This window comes from Cephus cinctus, unplaced genomic scaffold (genome assembly GCF_000341935.2).
Source record: "Cephus cinctus unplaced genomic scaffold, Ccin1 Ccin1_scaffold0299, whole genome shotgun sequence".
Classification (NCBI taxonomy): domain Eukaryota; kingdom Metazoa; phylum Arthropoda; class Insecta; order Hymenoptera; family Cephidae; genus Cephus; species Cephus cinctus.
The window spans coordinates 493,100-517,543 of NW_014333002.1; the positions used below are offsets into that span (position 1 = coordinate 493,100).

At 40.7% G+C, this 24,444-nt stretch overlaps 1 protein-coding gene across 4 annotated transcripts; it reads left to right on the forward strand.

Moving 5' to 3' along the window:
* Positions 1-1,926: 1,926 nt before the first annotated feature.
* On the forward strand, positions 1,927-23,586 carry LOC107266168 (uncharacterized threonine-rich GPI-anchored glycoprotein PJ4664.02). 4 transcript variants are annotated; one of them, XM_025083364.1, is made up of 9 exons: positions 1,927-2,179; positions 2,435-2,858; positions 16,702-16,914; positions 17,596-17,715; positions 17,831-17,956; positions 18,030-18,156; positions 18,271-20,052; positions 20,127-20,468; positions 20,562-23,586. In XM_025083364.1, exons 3-9 carry the CDS (start codon positions 16,708-16,710, stop codon positions 20,723-20,725), a joined length of 2,868 nt encoding a protein of 955 aa, XP_024939132.1. In that variant the 5' UTR covers positions 1,927-2,179; positions 2,435-2,858; positions 16,702-16,707; the 3' UTR covers positions 20,726-23,586. The 4 variants fall into 4 exon arrangements, with proteins under 4 accessions (XP_024939132.1, XP_015591864.1, XP_015591866.1 ...); XM_015736378.2 differs by having other exon boundaries at positions 1,927-2,858; XM_015736380.2 differs by having other exon boundaries at positions 1,928-2,858; positions 16,702-16,872.
* Positions 23,587-24,444: the final 858 nt, after the last annotated feature.

Genomic DNA, 24,444 nt, shown 5'->3' on the forward strand with positions numbered 1-24,444 from the left:
TGATTGTGGATCGAATTACTGAAGAGAATATCGGGTAATAACGGAATTCTTAAATTCTCAAGAATGATTATCCAAGTCAGTATTATTTTGCAAATGTGTGTAAGAGTATTTAAAAAAAGATTTTCAGGTGCGAAACCGTGGAGGAAGGCCACGCAAGAAAGTAGTAACTGTCAATTCCTCTTGCGGCAAAACGTGTAAAAGTATATTTGGTCGTTCAACGACCCTGGTAGTCATTTGATTAGCGTCCAATAGACTACAATTATGATATTCATCGAAGAGGATGACGATCCCTTAGAATCGGGTATTGGAGATTGTTTATGCAATTCGCAATAAGCCGGGATGATCGAGAAGCTCAACGGCCGTTGGGCTTTAATTCTGCACACAGCTTACCCGGAAGTGACTCCCGGTTATTTTTGTCGCGTTCTCCAGGACGGGAGAAATAATCGTCAAGATCGTCCCTTGAGAGCCACCTTGTGGAGTATCGTGTATAAAAAATATGGAAATGCTTGAATATTTTTTTAAAACTTTATCAATTTTACCTTCGCGAAGGTCAAAGAATTTTACTATAACATTGATGCCTGTCAAAAGTATCATCGTATATTGATTTTCAATGATTTTGATTATACGACACGACCACGCGTCTACTTAAAGTGATACTCGTCACCCACGTGTCCTCCATTTTTTTTTTTTTTTAATATCCAAAAGTGCTGTCATTAAATGTCATCAGTTGAATTTATTTCACCACGTGGGTCGTGGAAAATTTATTTGACGTATTTTTTTTTCATTTGCTAAATAATTCGAACTGCCCATTTTTTGGCACCGTGCACGATGTACGATCAAGACGCGAGGCGTCAGCGATCATTCGCATTTCGCGACCGAAGAGGAACGAGAAGTTGCCAACGCGTCGTGCGTCGTGACCCGAATCCTCCTCGCTGGTCGATTCGTGCCACGTAGACTGTTCAAAAAAAAAAGTGCGAATGAAGAATTTCGAAAAATCGAGGGTTATTCAATGGAGTTACAATTAATCGACTCTTTCGTACAGCTGGTGAATAACTAACTTCAGATTGGTTACCTTACTTCACAGCTAAAAACGCTAAAATGATACTCCTCCAAGACGTAATTGGGTACACGGGACAGGTAATGGCACTGGCCTAAATATTATCAGCATTTTCGAAACCAGAGAGTCGAGTATCCCAGAAATACTTAACTACATTAGCAATACGAGTACACTTCATAAGTCCCAATTCGGACCGAAAAAAAAGTAACCATAAAAGAATAAATAAGAAATGCAAAAGTCAAAAAAAGAGTAGGATACAAAAAAAATCCTAAATAACACTAACCCCGTGTACCTAAAAATGTCGCCAAGAAAAGAGGTACCCGTTAAAAAATTCAAATCTCCACCTGACAATTATTTCCGAAAAAAAAAAAATATCCAAAAATATTTCGAGTCTTACACACAACATCGGAGACAGTTACACGATTTTATACGAAATCGAGTTTTGTCGCTTATGGTCGCTACCCACGAGAAATTCCCTCCCCCTCTTCCCCTCCTATGACCCCTACCGTCCCCTTCCCGCTATCCCAAGGTCCCCTCCCCACCTACTGTTCTCCATTACCTCGTCGCTCCACTCACCATAGGGAAGCATTATACGTATTTTCGGAGGTCAGTAACCAGAGAGTCCAGAGCGAGACGAAAGATCCCGAAATACCGTTGCTTCTATCGATGGGGAATGTTGAACCGAACGGAAGAGTGGAGAGGAGAAGAAAAGGGAAGAGAAGAGAGCCAAAGGTAGCCAGTACGTATACGTACGTAAGAACGTCGTAGGTACATACGAAGAGAAGACGAAGACGAAGAAGAAGAGGAAGGAACATACGAACGAACCGAGCGACGATCGTACCGATCATACGAACGTAGGAACGTAGGAACGTAGGAACGAACGAACGTAGCTACGTAGAGACAGGACGGACGGTCGGACGAACGGACGAACGCAGCGTGCTCCGTGGTTGTGCTCGTGGCCGGTGCCCGTAGCTGTACAACAGCCTTGCTTCCCGACTGGCTAGCTGGTTGGTTGGTTGGTTGGTTGGATGGTTGACTATACCTACCTACCTTCAGAGCATCAGTTCGAAACACGCGGCTTACTCGAAACAACCATTCATTAAGGACAACGACGTTTCCGCCGTGAGGATAACCGAAGAACTTTGGAGTTTATCTTTTATATTTAGTGATATATACATATATATTATATATATATGTATGTATATATATGACATTTGATTTTTCCAACATTTTTTTGGAATTGTTTGACAGGGGAATTGTTGTGCGAGATTTTTGAATATTTTTCTGGGGGGAAAAAAAATTCGTGTGTGACTTGTGGTACCGATTGGTACCTGGTCGTCTGTTAATTTTTTTTTTTTGGTTTGTGTGTTCACAAAGAAGAGGAAGTTGGTATCGTGAAGTTTTTGACTTTTTACAAGAGAGCTTCTTGCTCGGTCGTGATTGTTATTCTGGATTTTATCAGTCTGGTTGTTCTTCTACATTGTACGAGGTGATTGTTTGGGGCCGAGGTACTGTTTTAGAGGCGGTTGGAATTTTACGGGTGATGTTCATCGTGCAATTACTGATCTCTTAAGTAATTTTTCAAACTTTATTTGACAATTAAACGTCGATTTTTGTACTTCGTATCGAAGACAGTGTTTGGTCAGTCTTGTGACAACTTCTTAGCTATTCTTGACTATTTTGAATTTCGAGTGTCGGGATATCGTATACGCGTTAACGCACGCGTGTGGAAGATGGTAGTGAGTTCGTGTGTGTTTTGACAGTTGTGACGTGTGACAGATTGGTGACGGCAGCTCGTGAGGTGAGTGCGAAAAATTAACGATATATTTAACTGATCCTAACCTCAATTGGCGATTAAAAAAAAAAGGCGGGAAGGATCTGAAAAATTGAATCAAAAAAAGTTCTTCGAGAGGTCGATTCGTATAATTCCAGAAACTTCCGGTTGACACGGAAACGGGGACAGAATTTTCTCGAGACTACGTATTACCGATCGCTAGGAACTCGCTGTAAATTTCTTATCGACAGTGACATCCTTAACGAAATCTGTCAATTTCTTTAGTCTGATACGAGCAACGTGAACATATCGTCTTTCGAGACGTACATACAACTTCACGTTGACTTCAGTGTCATCAACCTCTTCTTGCGGCGGTCAATCAGCCAAATCGATCCTTCCCGCGTTCACTTCGCATTCCAATACGTAATCCCAGCTGGCGAACTGCAAATCGAACCGTGGACGAATCCAGCTAGGAGAAAAAGAAGGGTGGTAAACGTAATGGAAGCGAAAAAGACATCGAAGGAAACGAGAGAAAAGAGGATAATAAACAAAAAAAGATGCGACCCTGACATTGCTGAACTCTCGTGAATTCCCACTTCGAAGTGCTCGGCACGCGTTGCGTAATGCGTGTAGGAAATACCACGCAGGTCTAACGCAGAGATTTAAAACGTTGGTACGCGTGGCGGAAGATCGCAGTAATGCGGATTTAATTGATACCTCGTTTAATTGAATCATCACGCGAGCCAAGTGCCACGTGACGCTCACAACCTTGATAATCTAGATACAAAAATTGAATCATACTGATATACTGAGTATAAATAGTTTTATCTATTTTTGAATTTCGCGGGCTCTCGCATTATGACCCTTCCTCGTATTTCAGCTTTGTTTTCTTCGTGTCGCCACTTCCGTCGTCTTTTCTAATTCACGCGATTCAATCATCGTGAATCACTATATCGTATAATGGTTAATTATCAAGTAACATTTAATAGCTGTTACCGTCTCCTAATCTAGAACATCGCGTCTAGCAACTGGTCGAACCAGTCTTAGCTGGCAATAACGAGCTACGATAGACTATCTATGTATGTATATATGTATATAGTTCTGGTTGAAGAAAAATATTATACTGTAGAACTGTTGAAAATATCTAGTGTTATATCATACCTGATGAAGTTGATGTTGAGTTAGGTAACGGACCTTCGTGTTGATTGGATCGCATGTTGGGACGATTAGTTAAGCCGACGGGCCCTTTGTTACCATTGGGATACTGGATGCAGTTGAATAGTCTTTGAAATAACCAAAAATACCACGATGATCACAGGCCCATAGTCAATGTGAAGTCCTTGGGATGTACAATAGTAAAAGTTAATACGTCGAACCATCAAGGACAGTCCGCATCATTGAACGACTGTTTAAGACCCAAAAATATATATGACTTAAATCTATATCGAGATTATGCATGATACACCTAAAATATTTTATGCGTTAGAAAAAAAAAAAAAAATTATCATTAATCATAATTATAATTCCCTAGCACAATCGAAAATCCACACATAATATATGCCCATTCTATTAAATATGACTAGATCGTAAAAATCATCTCCATAGCACGATAAGTCTCCCATTATTATTCAGGTATTTTTTAATGGATTAAACAAGATTTAATATTATATACGATTTTGAAATTCTAATCAAAATTAATGGGACTGACAGTTACTATATTTTTATCGTGTCTGAGTTCATTGTCGACTTTACTATAGTCGCGTGATACACCTACGTTATAATTATACGTACGTAACGTATGGTTGGATTCGCGTTACACGTTGCGACAGTGTATAGTTAATAGCGTAAGGCCCTTTAAGCTCCATTCACACGAGGCGTTGCGGGCCCAGCTCCTCCCGCTATACACGCAATGATCTCCCACAGGATAGATCTCGTGATAGAAACCTGTTCGGTAGTACCCATATAGGGCCCCCTTTCCCAAGAGTGCCTCGTGTTCGTTTTGGGCCCCAGGAGAAGGTACGGCAGTCAGGCGGACCATAGAGAAGACACCGTTAAACACACGTATTTCCTAATATGACATAACGGTCACAACTTGCCTCTTCGTTCCCTGTAACTGTCTTACGAAAAATCACTAGCAAAACCGTGACTTTCTTTAGTGACCGTTTCGAAACGGTATAATCGGAGGCGAACAGAGTAATGCTATATCTATATATACGTAGGTACCAATAAGGCCCAAGAACATTCTAAAGACAGCAGTAGCATTGTAGTATTTTTTTAAATAACTTTTTCTCTCCCTACCATCACTTTCTAGTTACTTTACCTTATTTCACAATTTTCTGTTCCTTTTTTTTCTCTTTCCTTCTCCTAAAGAGTACAAAGAGCGAGAGGGTGATAAAGTGCGAAAGGATGAAAGAAAGTAACGGGAAAGGAAATCGCTTTTTCTATCCCTTGAATTTCAAGGCAATATACAGTCAGTCAGAGGGGGGTAGTTTAAAACCACCCTATCGAGCCTCCAAACGTGGCTCCTTTTTTTTCAAACCCTGAAAAAGACTGCAGCGCCTCACCAGAATCGCGGGATGAACGGAAACGAGCTCTTTAAACGAGCAGGAAGTGCATCGTTCTCGTTTTTCTCTTTCATTTCTCTCTCTCTTTCTCTTCCTCATCATTTTCTTTTAACTTTCTCTCTCTCTCTCTCTCTCTCTCTCGCTCTCTATCTCCTTGCCATTCTATTCTTTTTTTTTCTTTCTTCACCCATACTCGATACCCCCTTTCCCGCACTTCCGGGCTAACTGAAACGTGGATGCTGCACATAATCCCGTTAGCTGGAAGGATGCCACTATCTGCCTTGAAGAAAAGCGCCCACTGCTTCCTACAGGAGTCGACGGTACCCACGTAACTAGGTACCTCATCGATTTTTGCCACCATTTTCTACGGCTACCTTTTTTTTTCATTTCTACTAGTCAACCCATACGGGCCCAGGTGTTGCACGTCTTGCGGCTCCATAGTTTTAATACTAGGGACAATTCCATAACCTACAGGATATCTCAGTATAAGTTTACTCCAAAAAATTTTTATTTACACTCCAATAGATAATTTCGTTACCGTCAGTATAGTATGCAATGAAATATTTAATTTCGAAGTTTCTCCCTCTCTCTCTTTTTTCTCCTCAAAGAATGCCACATATGAGGGAGAGGGTAATGGCGCCTGCAGGTGCCTACTAATGTGACATAACGGTATACCGGCGCAGTTCATAGCGGCGGTCATTGCAAACTTCAGCGTATGTAATGATTTTGGGGTGGGAGCAGCGAAGAGCGCGGAGTGGGGGAATGGAAAAGGTTAGCTACGGATTTATTGGAGCGGTCATTGCACTTTTCGGGGAGAATCGCGAGAAAGGATTCTTCCTCGCGGAAGGTCCTTGTCCCGTGGGATCATTTCCCGTTATCCAGATCCGCCACGTTCTATTTGAATCTCGAAAGGAGATACAAGGAGAGTCCCTCGTCTTACTCTTCGCGCGGTCAGTGAGATTTTTTCTCTCTTCGTCTTCTGTAATCTTTTCTTTTTTATCGTCGTTTTATCCCTATAGTTCTTTTATTGATACTGGCAAAGACCTCCATCAGGAACTGTAAAACGGGTAACATAAGTGGACATAAAATTCATCGAAATCAATAGTATCACTGTGCGAATTGAACTATAGCTATTTTGTTGCTGACATTTGCTGTGTGTATATGTATACATATATATATATATATATATATATATGCGTTAGGGATAATAGTTATTTGATCTGTACGCGAGATGCACTGCAAAAGTACCGTACGTCGTAACTTTCCGGTTGTCCCAGCAAAAATGACACATTGAATCCCCACACTGAGCATTAAACTCCAAAGTATTACGCACTACCGTAACGATAACCGTAGTACAGTATACCAGGTGTCATATAAGACAAGATACAAATTGACAAGATAAATAATAAACGCCGAACACGACTAATACAGTAGAATCATAAAATTAAAAATCGTAAAATAAAGAAAAAAATCATTGCAACATACCTGAATGAAATCGAAAAATCATTTAGTTAAAAAATTTAGGGTTCAAAAAATATTTTACGGTTTCTACTTAAATGCTTGAAAGGAAAGGAAAAACAATTGAAGTACAGTTCATTACGATCCTTTTTTTTTGTGTGTGTAGTTTCGTAAAATTCTCAGTGGCTGTAAGTATTTCTTGAATTCCTAAATAAAGCATCACGAGACGGTATCGAACGGGCATCGATAATCATCCGGTGATCGGTTTCCTTCCCTGTCCACTAAACTCCAAAGTATTACACGGAATTGCGAATCCATCCAACGGGTGTCTCGTTTGTCGTAAGAAGGCCTCTACGAAAGTCATGGATACTCGCGAGGCGCGTACGGACGAGGGAACTTGTGGTTACCGAGTATGTACAGAGGCGACCACGGAGTCAATGACCGTTCTACATTGACGCGTTGCGCCGGCCCGAGTGCCGCCTGAGTTGAGTAAAGTCACGGCCAGCCGTCAGCCGTGAGATTCCCTCCGTTCACTTCACATCGCTTCACTTTAGCCTTGCCAGCTATGGCCTATAGCTAGTGAGGGGTTCGAGCGGCAAGCGAGTCCGAGTAAAAAAAAACTAGATCAGGAAATATATTTTGTTGAAATAATTAAAATAGAGAAATGACTAATTATTGATAACAAATAAAAAAGATGAAAGATTTGGAAATATTAAACAGTGGCGAAAATATGTTACGGAAATTGGATGAAATTTTTTTTATACGAAATGAATCATCGATTAAGTGATGACGATCCCGAATAATTTGCATTGAAAAATGTCGCGAAGTTTGGTCGTCACCCAGTTTTGTTCTTGGGACCATTTCCGGTCAGGTGACGGACGCACCGCGCGAATCTAGACCAATAGCCTTTGAGAGACTCGCGAAGAGGCTACGGAGAAGAAAAAATATGTAGGCGATCGATCGCAATTCGATTTCACGACTTCCGCTCTCTAGGTATATCTGGTTGATTGAATTACCGTAGTTATTCGTGGGAACGGCATTGAAGATGCGTTAAATAATTGATTGACTGTTTTGTAAAATTTTGCTTTCTTTTCTACTCGTGATATTCAACTGATCGATTGGTATCTGTAAATCATTCACCTGTTCGTAATAGTACGAAGAGAAGCTTACGACGATCTGGCAATATGCATGAGTCAGTAATGTTGCCATATTTATACGTTATATTTATCAATCGATCAATTGATATTCAATTAATCGATTGATAACTATAACGATCATTCACCTGCTTATAATAGTAAGAAGAGAAGCTTACGGCGATCTGGTAATATGCATGAGTCAGTAATGTTGCCATATTTATACGTTATATAAGGTGAAAGGGCGACACTGGCATTGACATTGGAGTTAGCTCAGCTCAATGCGGAAATAAATGAACTCGGCTTTATTTTATTTCAGGGTCTTTAGATTTAAATTGCCAAGCGCATCCTTTTTCGATTATCCGCTCCTCGTTCATTTTCCATTTAATAATGGCGGAAAGCAAGAGGTTTCGCGGTAGCGCTGGAACGGAAGACTAGAGACACTAAAGAGTAACGGTTTCGTTCGGGTTAGAAAGTACAGACGGAGAGAGAGAGAGAGAGAGAGGGAGAGAGAACGAAGGAGAGAGGAACAGAGAGAGACAGAAAAGTACCTGGTATGCTTTTCGCGTGGCGACTTTTAAGACGCGACTGCGCCTTTTTATCCCTTCTCCTTCTACCTTCCTTCTTTACTCGCTAGTTTATCGCTCTTCCTCTCAATGTGTACGTTCCATCTTCTTTTCAAAAATTGACGCTCGGCATCGCGAAGGAGGACGTCGACACGAATATTACTCGAGGTAATAGAGAGTAACGAATCGGTCTCTTTAAACGTAGTTAACTTGGCACAGTAAGGAATTTATCAAAGAAAAGAGATTTCCCATAAAAGTATGAAAGTCGTACCACGAGATAAATAAAAGACGTTGGTAAGAATGATAAGGAAATTTTACATTTACGAAAATTTTCTACTTTGCCGACAAGTCAACATTTTTTTTAAAAACGTGTATTGTTGGACATACGAAAATTTTTTTCAATCGAAATTTATTGCGCTTTTCTCAAATTCTGTAAAAATTTGTCTTTTACTCGATACACTAAAAATTTGGATTTTTCATTTTTACATGTATATTTATTCAATATCGTAAGATTTTAGGTTCCCTTAAAGATGACCTGGGCCGCGAGGGTACCGCGTGTGCCGGTTAAATAAAGTGTGCTATTACAAAATGGGTTATGCAGCGCAAGAGAGTCGGGTTCAATAACCCAACGGTTAACCGAGCCGGTAGCGAAATGATATAGCGGTCATCTAACTCGCTCGCACGTCTGCCCGTGTCGGCGTTCTACTACTTAACGTGCCCCATTGAAAGCGGTCGCACGTACGAAGCGCCGTTTACTCCGACTACTCGACTATAAGCGACCATCTGACACGGCACGCCACGTTACCACTTGTACTTTTGCCAGCCAAGCTTTCGTATACGCTATAGATGCTATCTATACGCACCGAATAAATTATCCGCCATTTTCTTTCAGTAGCAACGATATTATATGAAATCGAAAAAAATCTTTCTCTCTTCATTCAATTTACAAAAATAGCCAAAAAAAAAGTTATCTTAAAAAAATTTTTTTCTTCAACTCATAATTGCTATCATGTATCATTAGACTTTAACAAATTGTCATAAGAATATACATGACTTCTCGATCGCTATTGAGAATGAGAGGTTCTCGTATGTAAAAAAAGTATTTTGGCACGCAGAATTAAAAAAGAAAAACCCATTGACTCGGTCCTCGAGTGAGAATCGAACTCAAAAATTCAGGGCCTTCCCCTTCACTTGGCCGAACTATTAGGTACCCACTGTGGTATACGTATACTGTTATAATCATTTCGGCACATTCGGGTCAATGAACTCATTTAACGTTCTCCACTTGGATACGAAGTATCCTGGCTCGGCGGCCAGGACGATGGCTTTGCCCTCGCGAGATACTTGCAACACATCTCGATATATATTCGAACTTTTTTTTTCTTCGTCGATTCTTCATTCTCCGTCTCTCTCTATATATATATATCTCTCTCTCTTCCTTGCCATCTTAGGCCGTACCATTGTTACGCAACACAACAGCACTGTCCGTCGAATGTTCATAGATACTTTGACCTCGTATTTTGAATTATCGTGACGTCATAAAGTTTTTTTTTTCAATCCAACAAACGACTATTAGAATCCTACCATATTCATCATACGTGATTTACCTACCCTAACATCGACGACTCTAGTCATATTGTCACGATACCACGTTACGTTCCCCTTACTAAATGGGGTCCTGCTATAATATTCCACCTACGATATATTCTAGCTTGGGAGTCTGGTCCCAGCCCACAATGAATTATGAATATCAGTACAGGCCAGTTCAAGGTCTAATTTCTATCAGGCTCGACACGTGTTGCCAAAATCATGCACCATCATCTGAGGGGCCTTACATGCTTAAGGTAGCAGGCAGCGACCGATGAGCAAATAGCATCGAGCTATGACGTCATAAATCAGACCCAAAGTATCTTGCGCATTGGTATATATATATATATATATGTATTTTTAATTAATTAATTTATTTATTCGTAAAAATCTTCTCTTGTTTAGAACTTCTAAAGAAGTTCAGCGATGAAAAAATTCTTAATAAAAATTTAAGTCCCAAAATTATATAAATAATCCTTAATATACTCAATAAAATGCATAAAAACTATCGCATGTAAATTAAAAGTTTTATCAATAATAACCCACACGTTCTGACACAAATGAAAAAGAATTCGGTTTTACTTTTGGCCAGGCCCAACTGACCGTACTTTGGATCCGTACATGGGGACACAATTTTATGTGTACGTACAGGCACGACATACGTGTCACGTGTATGTATATATATACCCTCGATACTAGCGTTTACATATATGTACAGTTAGTCGAGTGACGTATCTATTCGGTGATTTTTCGGTTTCGAACGTCAGTCCCCTCTCCCTTGTAATATTTAAACCACCATTCAGCATATACATATGAAAAAAAGTACTCAAGAGCTGAAACAAGGTGAGCTGTACCAGATAATACAGATCACGCATTTCGTTTACTAGTTAGGGATTTATAGATCATTAATTAATTTTTTAATATCCAAAGCGTTAGGTATCGGACTCCCATATTATTTACCTACTTCGCCATGGCTCATAGAATCGACTCGGACTCGGTCCAAGTCCAAGTCCAAGTCCAAGCTGACTCCCAAGTGGGACAATGACCGGGAGAGACCTTCTTTCTTCGGGCCGCCGCTATACGAGAGTACGAAGAAGGTAGGAAAGGTACGACGAACGATGGAAAGGAATGGAGTGAGTTTCTTGGGCAGCAAACTCACTTCGCTAATTCACTTGCCCCCTTGCCTTTTTCCGGTTTACATTTTAGCTTTTCCGTTTGGTGCTCCTCTCGGATCGGCTTTATGTACAGTGCACTGTGGGATAATAAGTGTAGCTCGACGTAACTCGATTTCTCAGGTCATATTTATCTCGATTCATCTGAATGTTGTTGGCTATGGTTATCTTTCGCTTTGACTCCTCGTTATCCTTACTTGTGTGTCACTCTATAGATTCTTTTTATATTTTTATTTATGGTATGTTATGGTACCGAAGGGTCTCTTTGAATATCTATAGGATGTTATTACGGGTGATTGTGCTACAGTAGTGATATCGAAATGACAACTAAAGGTGATTTCAAAAATTTATTGATTTGTTTATTTCGATTAACAGATTTATTTGTTAGTTGATTTTTTTCATACGGTTTCGAAGTTTTCTTTGTCTGGTTCGGTTGATCCGAATACAATATTAAATGGTGATAGATACTTTTTTGTGACAGTCGATACTCTTCCTATGGGAAATCCTTGTTGGGAGATAATTAATGTCACTGCCTGAGGAAAAGGTCTATAGAAAATCAATGTGGTACGATGGTTATTACTATGGCGAAAAAGATCATCGACCTGACGATGACAACTGGGTCAGGGCACGTCACCGATTCGCACAGAGGATCTAGCGTACGAGGAATCGACGTCGAGTAATCTCCTCTTGAATAATCCATTCGTCGAAAAGTGAAATTCCGGAGCGAAGGTCGTTTCTTTTAAGTAACTAAATGATCGTTAAAATATTTCGTTGGAAGATGACTTTGAAAAATTCCACGAATAACGGTAATTGGGTACGGTATTAAAAAATTAGGGGACAGAAGGGGACATAGAAGCCAATAAGAATATAAAACACGCAAAACTTCCTAGACCGGAAATCACGGTGAATTATTCCAAAAAGGATAATTCCGAATCTTGATCCAGTCTCCTGGAATTTCCGTCAGCCATTACAGCCAATCCCAATTTTCCATTATCAAACGATTCGCCATTGCTCAGACTTAAAAGCCTTTTAGATGAAATTTCCCGATAAGAATGACGTTTCCGCTTGGGTCTCTTAACGCTCGAGCCAATCGGTCGTTAACACGAAGCGATTGGGCCGGTTCGCAACGATGCCACGTTAATTTCGCAGTGTAGCCTCAACCGGCTGGGACCGATAAAATCAGGCCCCACTCCAACCTGGATTAGACTCTGGCAATGGTAATGGTTCAGGCTATAGATTTTAACAGTCTTGGCAATGGCCGTGGTTCTAAAATCGGTATGAATCGTTCATGGTCCCAGTTGAGTTCATCGACCTTCTGGGCCTGATGCCCAAATGGCTATAGCGGTCACACTCGTTGGCACATCAGCTAAACCAATCGCAACGGCGACAAGTGCTATGGCGATGATGATGATGATGTACCCAGGCAAAACCAAGTCGAACCAAAGTGAAGGGGGTTCCCATTATTGTGACCATGACTCTGACATAGACCATGGACCCGTAAGCCACGCAAGAATCTATATACCGTGTGTCCGCGATACTCGCACAATTTTCTATTACGCTATTAGAGAAATACGAGTAGCTAGCCATAAAGTGAGTCTACCGTATCCACAGGTAGAACAGGCTTGACGCATAACCTCAAAAATTCTAAACAACTGATTAACCAATACTCAAGGTCAACGAACCCTCCAATCAATCGAATAAACATCGCGTCTACAGTCCTCAATAAAAATATACACAACTCCCAAGTAAATTCTTGCCGTAAAAAGAATTTTTAAATTCACAAGATCTATAGATAGTTGTCAGCGGCAGTAGCGTCTCTAGCGTCACCGGCACCACGACGCCTTACCCAGAAATCTTTTCGCACTACCTCGATTCGAAAAATTCTCCAGTATAAACGTCCTATACTCCATTGAAAAATGGTAAAAACTCAATATTCATGCCAGTGCAAACAACGTTATTTAAATGACAAAATATTAAAGTAATCTTAAAAAAAACTTTAAAGAATTATTTTACAGCGATTACTACCTGTTTAAACAGAATCGGCGCATGCCCCCGTGGCACGTCTACAAAATGGGGGTTTGGCGGCACACGTAACCACGGTAATCCATACAAGTAGCAGTAGGAGTATTAGTGGTAGGAGAGGTAGGGACGATGCACGTGAAGAAGGACAGCGAGGACGGCGAGAGAGTAGGAAAACGGAAATGCAAGGTGAAAAAGGATAGGGAACCAAACGAAGGAGAGAGAAAGAGGAAACTATGTAGGAAGTGCAACCGACAAGGATACCATTATCGTCACTTCTCGTTCTCTCGGCTAAGAGACGAGGACAGGGACGCAGATAGGCTTGGAGAGTATGATAAGAGAGACGGGAGTATTCGATGAAGAGAGATGGCGAGACTCTGGCAACGGGTCGATCGAAAGCGCAGCGCAGAGAAATGCACCACCTCTGGCTGCTCTGGTCTGCCAGCCTGCTGGCACAAGCGTGTATGAACGCCTCCTCCACCAATACCAACGACAGGAACGCCGAGCCAAGCCGACTCGTGTTGGGCTAGGTCAGGCCTTCCCGAGTTCTACACTGTGCCATCCGCAAACACACCTCGCGTTTCACCCAATTTCCCGAAAAGATAAAAAAGCTTACGCGATATCAGAACTCCATACCGGAAGACCTTGTGCGAGAGTTGTGATCGGATCGAGAATGACAATCGGTACATATGTATATGTACTGGTGATCGATTTTTCAAGATCACAATTATAGACTGTATAACATAAGTGCTGTACCTACTATCTCGACAGTCCCTGCGGTGATATATTTTTTATTTGTTTCACATCATTCCATGTTCGAATGATCGTTAAGCGGTCTAGACGATTTTTTTTCAGTAATTGACGAATACGATTTTTGTGCTTTTGGTCACGATGGGGCTTGTGTGAATTTTTGGACATTTTTTCATCGCGGTTACTTGGTAACGTCTTTTTCATTTTTTTTGGGTTTACAGCGTTGACTTTGCCGTGACAAAATTTTGAATACTCTTTTTTTTTTAATTATCCTTTTTTGACGTCGGGTTCCTACTGTGCTTCGAGACGGTGCTTTGACGATACGAATTTTCTGAACTGTCGACTTCCTCACGAGGCTGAACTGTTCCTAGAGAGAAAATCAGTGAAGTTCGTTATTTCCTTTGAGAAAAAGAAATTTGAAATTAAAAAAAGGAAAACATAATTTCGATGAAACGAATTTATAAAAAATCTCGATCAGTACTACCGTGAGTCGTTTGCTCAGTGTATGTTGACAATTATTAATAAACAATAAATGAAATCACAACAAAAAATCGTGTACAGTGACTCCCGTTAAATTTACCCTAAAAAAATCACCGACAAGAAAGACAATTTTGATATCGTGCGTGATAAGTAGAAGTCAAAAGGGCAACGATAAAGGACTAGGGTTCTCCAATCCCAAGACGGCGCTCTCATGTCGTGATAATCGATAGTGCTCGAAAGTGGTTCGGCAGTAATCGATCGCACGTCTCGCCCGGATAAATGTCCAAAAAAATCGGCACATCGTTGCACCGGAATCGCGCTGAAGCGCGCGAGACTGGCCGATTAAAAATCGCGAGTTATAAAACAATGACGTACGCCTCGATCTCCTTGAAAAATTACAGGATTACGTAAAAAGATATTTAAAAAAACGGCAAAAGAATTCTCGTGATCGTAGAAGAAACGAAAATTGGATTCTCTATAATAACCGGAAAAAAATCTAGTGATAGCATAAACACGGTGCTGATAAAAATACAAATTAATCGATAGCCAGCAGTCGGGGGACCGAATAAACAAATAAAATTATAATCGTCCAGTGGACAGAACGAACTTGTCTGGCTACGAGGCTCCTCAGCGCTAGTGATCGAACCGAGATCAATGATCTCTTAAACCGAAATCGCACGAACTTGCCCACGAGTCATCTGCGATGACTCGATAGTGATCAGTGTCAAAAGATTCTGGCGTGAGGCCGGTTCCTTTCTCAAGATATAGAGAAACGTAAAAAATCCTCGAAAAATAACTAAAGAGCCTCTTGTAATATATGAAATTTAAATTCAAAGAAATAAGGGTGGTTTTCTCTTCCCTGTCAAATTACAGGAAGAAAAATATACGTAATCACCGTACATGTTTCTTCGACTACTGTACAGTGTGGTGCTGATTAGTTGTAGGGTGTGAATAAGAAAAAGTGTTCAAGGGGGGTGGCTATACGGAAGTGACGCACAATCGGAAAAAAAGGGGGGAGGTGTGAGTTTGTTCAACCCTATTCGTTCCCATTGAAAATTTACGGAGTATTGAAGTGCCGTATTATATATACGTGAAGGTGAGGAAGTGCTGTGTGCAAGGGGGTAGAAAGAAAATCTAGGGGCGAGGGGGGATGGTCTTAGGAGTGTAAATCCTCCATCTCATCCCCTGCAACCGATCAATGCGTGGACGGGTTTCACTTTCGCGGTATTAAAGCGTGCACCACACCGCCGCCATCGCCAAATCGTAAGAGCTACTTCACTTTTCACTGTTGAAGCGATTATTCAAGGGGATGATTTCGTGGAAGCAATTATAATAAATTCAATTGTTATTGACAACTGAAGAATACTTAAAAAAAAAAGCAGCTAACAACGTTTTCAATTTCGGTAAAAAAAAAAAGAAATCCACGCAGACCCATTTTACTAATTGAAAAGTGACACCCCGTAACAACGACTTTAAATAATGGGATAAAATTCAATTGCTTCGCAAGAGGTATATATCACAATTACAACGAAATGTGATCCTCGAAATCATCCTTAAGCTTTCTGTACCAAGTAACTAGAAAATGGTCATTGATCTATTGTGCATTATCATTCGAAGCAGACAAAACGATCGTCTAGTGTCAGTGACATAATTATGGGATATAAGAATGATGAAGGAATTCCTAGGGCCCAAATACGCCCATGTAACATTTACGTCCCACATAACGATTGCACGATTCAGTCAGTCGGTATCGGTACCGTTAGAAATATGAATAGAAACCGAGTTGGAAAAATCGAAAAGTACCGCAATCGGCCCCGTACTAGAAACCCAAGTGGTAAATGGTACTAGTACTACTATATAGTATCTAGTAATACTAGGTAGACTACCTACTGGTAGCAGTACTAGTATACCAGTAAGACGCCCTTCGTAAGAGCGAAGCTGTCTGGTTCTTCATTTTTGTCCATCTTCTTCGACGAAAGTTGAAAGACGCGTCAGTCGCTCGGGTCCATAAAATCTCGTAGTACTCGGACGCTCATAAAATACCTAAAAGAATATATCCATTTTTATCCTTGTACTTTTACCTTTATTTTCATCCTCCTCGTACTCTTCGTATCTCATTTTCCCGTTATACTTGGTTGCAGGGAAGAATGGAGTCGAGCGAGTGGGATCACGCGACCTTGAGGGAGGAGGAATTCGAGCAGCATGCAGTCTACTTGGTACCGGATGTTGCCGCATCGGCGAACGATCCGAATCGAGCTGAGGCGTCCTTACCCAGGAATCTCGTCCTGAAACCCTCCCAGGCACTCAACGATGTACGTTCCTCTACAACAGAATCCTTTCTCGAACCGTCCTTGGTGAGAGTCGCGGCGACAATCGACCAATTCGTATTAAGCATGATCGTTTGGCTGTTGACGGATGAGAAGAAAAAAAAATTACAATATTTTTTATTAATCCGAACAGTATACAATTGGGATATAATTATGTGAAGATAATTTGACCTTGAAAATCGGTTAAATTCAAAATGGCTGAACGATCTTGCCCCTTTGCGTGCTAGCCGATGGGTCGATTCGTTAGCTGTGTTATTCATTGATTAATTAGACGATTGGTAATAATGAGAATTTTTAATAGTAAAATATATCGAATGTAATTTAGAGTTTCAGGAATAATTTTTTATATTAACTTTCTTATTCGATGTCGATTAATTCTAATTTTCATCTCGTTAATGCTCTTTGCGTAGGGATTGGTTTTGATACGCCAACGTATGGTAATAAAGCTGAATGGTAATTTATGTAAAGCAATTAGTCATTTTTACTGGTAAATATTGTCTTTTTCTATATTTCATGTGTATTTATATATTTTTTGTCGCATACGCCTCACGTGCGAACATTTTACTCTGTACGCGAATGCGAACGGTAAGACAGTATCTTATTGCCTTGATGCACTTATGAATACATGGCTGGCATACATCTTTAATCTAATTACATTTTTTAATCATTTTCTTAGTATTATAAAAATCCATTTTTTGCGTAATTCAGGTACTGGGCGTGTGGAGTACTAGTTACATACCTAAAGGGACCCGTTTCGGTCCTTTGGTAGGACACGTTTACACGAAGGATTCAGTACCGGCTGATGCGAATCGAAAATATTTCTGGAGGGTAAGAAAATAGTTATGAAAATTTTTTAATCGACTGTACTCACCACTGTACATGATCACTGATTAATTATACGCCAATAGTCCAATGATGATTAATATAACGATATTGTATACAGGTATACAAAAACAATGAATTGTTCTATTATATTGATGGCTATGACGTACAGAAGTCAAACTGGATGCGATACGTTAATCCAGCTTATTCCTCTGAATCACAAAATCTCATTGCCTGTCAATATAAGGTAAGAAAATCAATTTTTAGAACGTCTATAAACGCAACTCTTCACTATAATTTTCAATGACTTCACATCGCAGATGAACATCTACTTTTACACCATAAAACCGATATTGCCAAATCAAGAATTGCTCGTTTGGTACTGTCGAGAATTTGCGGAAAGGCTCAACTACCCTTTGACTGGCGAATTAATGCTTCAGAGAATAAGTAAGTGAAAACCCATAAAAAAAAATTGTACAAAAATTTTTCAATTTTTATTCACATTTCAATGAGAATAAAATCATACTATAAGTTTTCTAAGACCGACTGTAAAACTTTCAGGACAACAGGTACAACAATCGACGATACCAGCGGAAATACCACCGGTGGTCGAAACGACGCCGCTTAAGGAGTCGAGCATCTACGAGAGGCGTTCCCAGATGACCCCGACAGACGGTTCGGTCAGATCCGACGAGGGTTACCATTCGAATGGCTACCACGACGAGATCCTGACACCGCCGGAAGAGTCCAGCGAATCCGACTCGGAGAACAACTACGTCCTGGACTTCAGTAAGAATGCAAAGACTTCGAGCAACGAGGTCCTGAAGCAGGACAGCGCGGCGAAGAACGAGTACAGAAAGGTGAAGATAAAGATCACGAAGACGTATAACAACTTCACGAAGAACATGGAGAACATTAAGGAGAAGGAGGAGCTGTCGAGCGGGGCTGTCACGCCGGAAATTCAAGTGCAGAAACCCGTATCGCCGATGGTGATTCAGAAGAACACGGTGCTCTCCTCCTCGAACGAGGACGAGATGACTGATAAGAAGCCATTTTACGAATCGGAAGCTAAGGCTACGTCTTTGCCGATACCCGGTGGTAGACCACCGTACTTGACCAATTCCAGTAGCATCCTGGAGAACATACTCCTGCGCAATAATACAGACAGTAACAACAACACCAACAATAATCATTCTGGTAATCACATGAGCCACGTGGACTCAGTAACACCACCACCGTCCAGCCCCACGGAGATGGCCTACTCGTACAAGAAGTCCCACAGGTACGGGAACATCCTACCATGCAGTCCAGACTCCAGCTCGAATCTACCGATGCAAACGGAAGCGTCGAACATCGTGAACTCGACGAGCGGTTTGCTTCCGAGTCCTGGGAATCTGCATTCGAGTTCCGGTTCAATAATTCACTCCAGCTCGGGTAACCTGCACTCGAGCACAGGATCATCCGGTAACCTGGTGCATCCATGCTCGGGAAATCTCCACTCCAGTACCGGTGTCAGTAGCAATACCGGAAGTCTTCACTCCAGTAGTCCTGTTCATATACATTCAAGCAGTCCCGGTAGCAACGTCCTCTCCTCGAGTACAGTCCTCTCCTCCACCAGCGGTCTTCACTCGTCCACACCCGGTGGTCTGCTGAAGCAACGAAAATCAAAAAGTCCATCACCAGCCACCACGATCCTCTATACCAACGCCAGTATCACCCCGATGCCGAGTGACTCCAGTAGTATCTACATGAATGCAAATTCCAGTGTCTCACCTATATCCCCGATACAATCGCCGTCCTACCCGTACAATCTTTATCATCAGAGCAGCACGTTGCACCACAATGCTCCGTTGTCAATTAACACTGCGTACTCGCCGACTCCAACGGGCAATCATCTTTACGATAGGAACGACAGGAGACTGGATTCTCATCAGCTGCCAACTTCCTCGACGATGCAGATGGACAGCAATCAAGCCCTTATCACGGGCACGCACAATCTTCACCTGGGACATCATCCGGGACTTACGATTACCAATGCCTCTATAAACAGATACTCACCAGCCAGTTCATTGTCACCGGACGATCATGGCTGCTCGCAAAGTGGTTCCCTGAGTCCCAACTCTCAAGGGTCAAGAGGTTACCGCTCTCTTCCGTATCCACTGAAGAAAAAGGACGGGAAGATGCATTACGAGTGTAACGTGTGCTGTAAGACATTTGGTCAGCTGTCCAATCTCAAGGTTCATCTCAGGACCCATTCCGGCGAGAGGCCCTTCAAGTGTAACGTCTGTACCAAGAGCTTTACGCAACTGGCCCATCTTCAGAAGCATCATCTCGTGCACACAGGTAAGTCACTGGGATATAGTCGAAGCTTTTACTTGAATCGAATTGTCATCGGAATAATTATTTATTAATTACAGGCGAGAAGCCACATCAGTGCGAGATATGCAAGAAGAGGTTCAGCTCCACTTCGAATCTCAAGACTCACCTGAGACTTCACTCTGGTCAGAAACCCTACGCCTGTGACCTCTGTCCGGCCAAGTTTACGCAGTTTGTACATCTGAAGTTGCACAAGAGGCTGCACACGAACGAGAGGCCCTACACGTGTCAAGGATGCGACAAAAAGTACATAAGCGCCAGTGGGCTCAGGACGCACTGGAAAACCACCAGCTGCAGACCCAATAATATTGAGGATGAACTCGCATTGGCTGCCGCAGTTGGTTCGCCGACCTACTACGAATACGGTCCGGACATGAATGTCGGTAAGTGTCGGATTTAATAATTTTATATGAGATTGGTAGAAAAATTTATCAAGGTCAATTAAGTCATAAGCTATTCTTCGTATCCATTTACAGCCAATATGCCGAAGGAATGCGAGCTGGAGCACATTGAGAATTATGAAAGGCGCAACGGGTCGGCGCATGGTCCGCACTCGACGTCACTTCACAATCTCGAAAATCCTGTCGCTCGACCGAGCGTCATAGAAACGTCACAGCCACACATTATCGAGTGTACTTAAGGGCTCGAGACTCTGGCTTTCTAACGCCCTACAGCCTGAATCGTTGAACTGACAATTGGGCGCAAGATCCTTTGGAACTTATTCGTGTAGCTGCTTGGACGATAAACTATTTTATCGGATCCTCGACTTTACGTGCAATTTCAGAAAGTTATTTAATTAGCTCCTAAATAATAAACAAGGAATCTTGTTTCTTATTGTTAATGTTTCACGATTTTCATGGCGGGAGCGATGCGCGAGGAGGACTGTGTCTCGTGATAAAGAACGGATGAAGGGAAGAAGAGAGAGAGAGAGAGAGAGAGAGAGAGAGAGAGAGAGAAGAAAGAGAGAGAGAAAAGAAAAGAAATATTCTTTCTCGTGCTCGGTGCATTATTTTATTTTTATTTTTCTCTTCGTTTATTCCTATCATAAGGATGAACTCTGATACAGAAAGAGAGACTCTCCTCGCGCATGACACATCGTCTCTAGCTGCGAAGTGAAACGCGGGCGAATTAAGAGGAAAGAGAAAGAAAAAGAGAGTGAAACAAGAGAGGATGAAAGAACACTGGCGGATTTTGTCGGCACCCGCCACTTATTGAGAATGAAAAAAAAAACAAAAAAAAAATGAAAACCAGTGACGACACGACTGCAACTCTACGAGACCTGTACCTGTATATACTAACATTATTATTAATTATTCAATAATTTAAAGAAAAAGGTAACTTAAAAGCTCTTATTTATGAAACTTTATAAAAAAGAAAATACAGCAAAAAAAAAAATAAGAAAGAAGCAAAGAAAACGAGCGTGAGACTCTCGATTGCGTAGAATCATACGGCGAACGGTAGACTGCGTCCACGGTAACTTGAACGCGAGCATTCATCTTCATCGTTTTATTAAGTAATTTATTGAAAACGTAAATATAAATAAGGTATATAAATATATATTTTTTTTAAGCGCCGATTTTCTTATCGTTCCGCGCATGAGTGGATGAGAGCGCCAGGACGAGGGTGAAAGTGGAAAAACGCGTGTGCAAGTCATTGAGGAGGGAGAGAACGAAAATGAATTGAAGATGAAGGAAGTGTAAAAAAAAAGATAAGAAGTCGAGTATAACGAGGAGCGATTACGAACGTGAAAATTGTGCGAACAATGTTTATCAGTATTCATTCGATGGTTCCTTCGCAAGAGTTCACGAACGCAAAAACGATAACGGAACAAAGACACAAACGATCGAGAACAACAAAAAAATTTAAGTAATCACAATAAGGAATCCATTGAGTCTAAATCGCTCGTAACTTTTTCCTCTTCGAATCTTGGCTTTTTTACGGTTCGTTGTAATTTTTCCAAAGGATGCGAGAAAAAAAGAAAATCTTTCACATTTACATCCAGCGACACTAGATATTACTGGTGTATTTTTTCTTGTTCGAAACAAAAAAAAACGACCGCCTTCTGCTTCCCGTAAATCTTTCTCTTGAATTCTCGCCGGACTTCCGATATAATTTCGAGATGATGGACGATTATGAGAAAAATGTCGCACAAATCTTTTTTCTACGGCGGATTAAAAGTATTCGCGAACTTTGTGCGTATTTGAAATAAAAAAAAATAATAATAATAAAAACAAGCCAGTATTCGTGAAGGCATTCATTAAACTTGCGTCGATAAAAATTCCAAAGGAGGTCCTCTATGTCTTCTTTTGCCTTCATTCGTATTTAAGGAAGAAATATGGGATTACCATTGGAATCTGCGAGAGAGAGATCTCCTCTTTCGTACCATTTTCTTCCAAATGTAAATTGCAAGGTTGTATACGACAAAAAAAAATTCAAAGAGATTTTTTATAAATAGATAAATCGTCGTTCGTGCACTTCCGCTATGTAAGTTATTAACCGTTAATGCGATTTCGTTACTTCCATTAATTTTAAGCATCATGCAATATATTTCATTGATCAAGTCACTCTGAACGCAGACTACCGCGACCCGAAGGTTATAAGGAATGAGATGAAAAATTAATAAATAAAGATACACAACGGATATCCTCATAGATCAGTGATTCAAATAGAGGCTGGAATTTACGTCCGTTTGATAATAAACGAGCGGCAAATTACGGAGGATTTAAAACGGGGCGAGAAATGATGAGGAATGTATGAGCGAGAGAATGCGCATATGAATATTCGAGAGAGAGAGAGAGAAAATTGAATTGCTCCTCTATGATTATATTTAAAGAAACGCATCGCTGATTAATATATTTAAAAAACGGCCGTTTATACTTATGTACATTAAAAAAACGTATAGCGATACAGATTTTGGTGTCACGGGTTACAAATTCCCTTTCTTAAAAAAACATTACTTTTTAAATCGTTTCTTTAAGAAAAAAAAAAAAAAAAAAAAAAAAAAAACAATCCGATTCAATAATATGACAGACAAAAACGAATCCCTGTTAATTTAATACATGAAATTTTTTTTCAAAATTTAAACAATTTCTTTTAGGCCCCTCTATGTTAATCTGCGCATACGTTACAGGCAACGTGGACGATTCGGGCATTTTATGGAATGCCGGTAAAGTAGTAACGTAATTAAAAGAGATCTTAGTGTACGCTATAGTAGCGAATTACTCGCAATATTTAAAATGGCCAAACAGGCGAGAGTCGTGTATTTTGCAACGTGTCCCTCCGACGACTGAAACGATACAAGGAGCTATTGATCGATATTATCGACTGTACGAGAGCCTAACGCGGGTCCTGGTGAAAATACACGTGTCTCGCGAATATTATATCTTTTATTCTACCCAAAAGTCGTACGAATCCCACTTGGACGTGGTGAAACGGAATTTTGAGACGGCAGAAAAAACAAAATAGAAAAAAAAAAAACTAAAACTGGCATTTTGTAAGATTCTCTACGAGTGAAGAGGATTTTAACTATTCCTCTTACTTTGTTTTCTCGATGAAATTTTCTTTATGACGCACGCTACTCTCCTCGTGGCTGTTAAGATTTGCTTAATTAGCGATGTACCGAATGGTAATTTCGAAAGAGCAAAAATAAAGGGAATAACGATGGTATGCTGAAAAATAATAATAGCAATGAGAAAAGTCTGTATCCAAAAGCCGCCACGTCCGACGGAATTCGTAGGGGCGCGTGTCATTCTGTACATTGCCTGCGATTTCCTGCCTTGCCTGCATCAAACGCACTATCCCTATGTATAAATAAAGCGTGTAAGTAATTAAGAGGGAGGAAGCTAGTACTTACATAATATAAATGCGCGATATGAAAAATTGAGAGAGCGTGCATGAGAGTTCGTTTAAAAATAAAATGAGAAGAAATTGTAAATAAGCTGAGAATAGTGAAATAATTGAAGGAAAGTAAAGTGACTAATCGCCTCGGCAACAAACAAGAAGCAATATTTAGTTCTTATCGTCTCTTTAGTAATAAACGAAAAAAGCGACAACTCCAACTGTACTGTACTACAGACACATAAATACGAGCAACAAAGATAAAAATAAAGACACAAGCACGTGAAACTCTATACGGAAAAAAAAGGAAGATCACAGCAAAAAACAAGAACAAGATACGCCTGGTACATGTACACGCAAGAGAGAACGAGAGAGAATGTGCGAGAGAGCGAAAGTAAGAAAATTCAAGAAAGAGAGAGAGAGAGAGAGAGAGTGACACGCGAGAGCGTTCGTATTTAAACGATTATAAATTAAACGTTAATTATCATTATAATTCGTAAATAGTAAAATTGTTACGCATTT

Bases quoted from the DNA above. Each gene is read 5' to 3' on its own strand.
- LOC107266168 (XM_015736378.2), top strand. From the start codon at position 16,708: ATGGAGTCGAGCGAGTGGGATCACGCGACCTTGAGGGAGGAGGAATTC. The intron at 17,957-18,029 runs GTAAGAAAATCA...TTCACATCGCAG, and splicing joins TCATTGCCTGTCAATATAAG to ATGAACATCTACTTTTACAC. The intron at 18,157-18,270 runs GTAAGTGAAAAC...TAAAACTTTCAG, and splicing joins ATTAATGCTTCAGAGAATAA to GACAACAGGTACAACAATCG.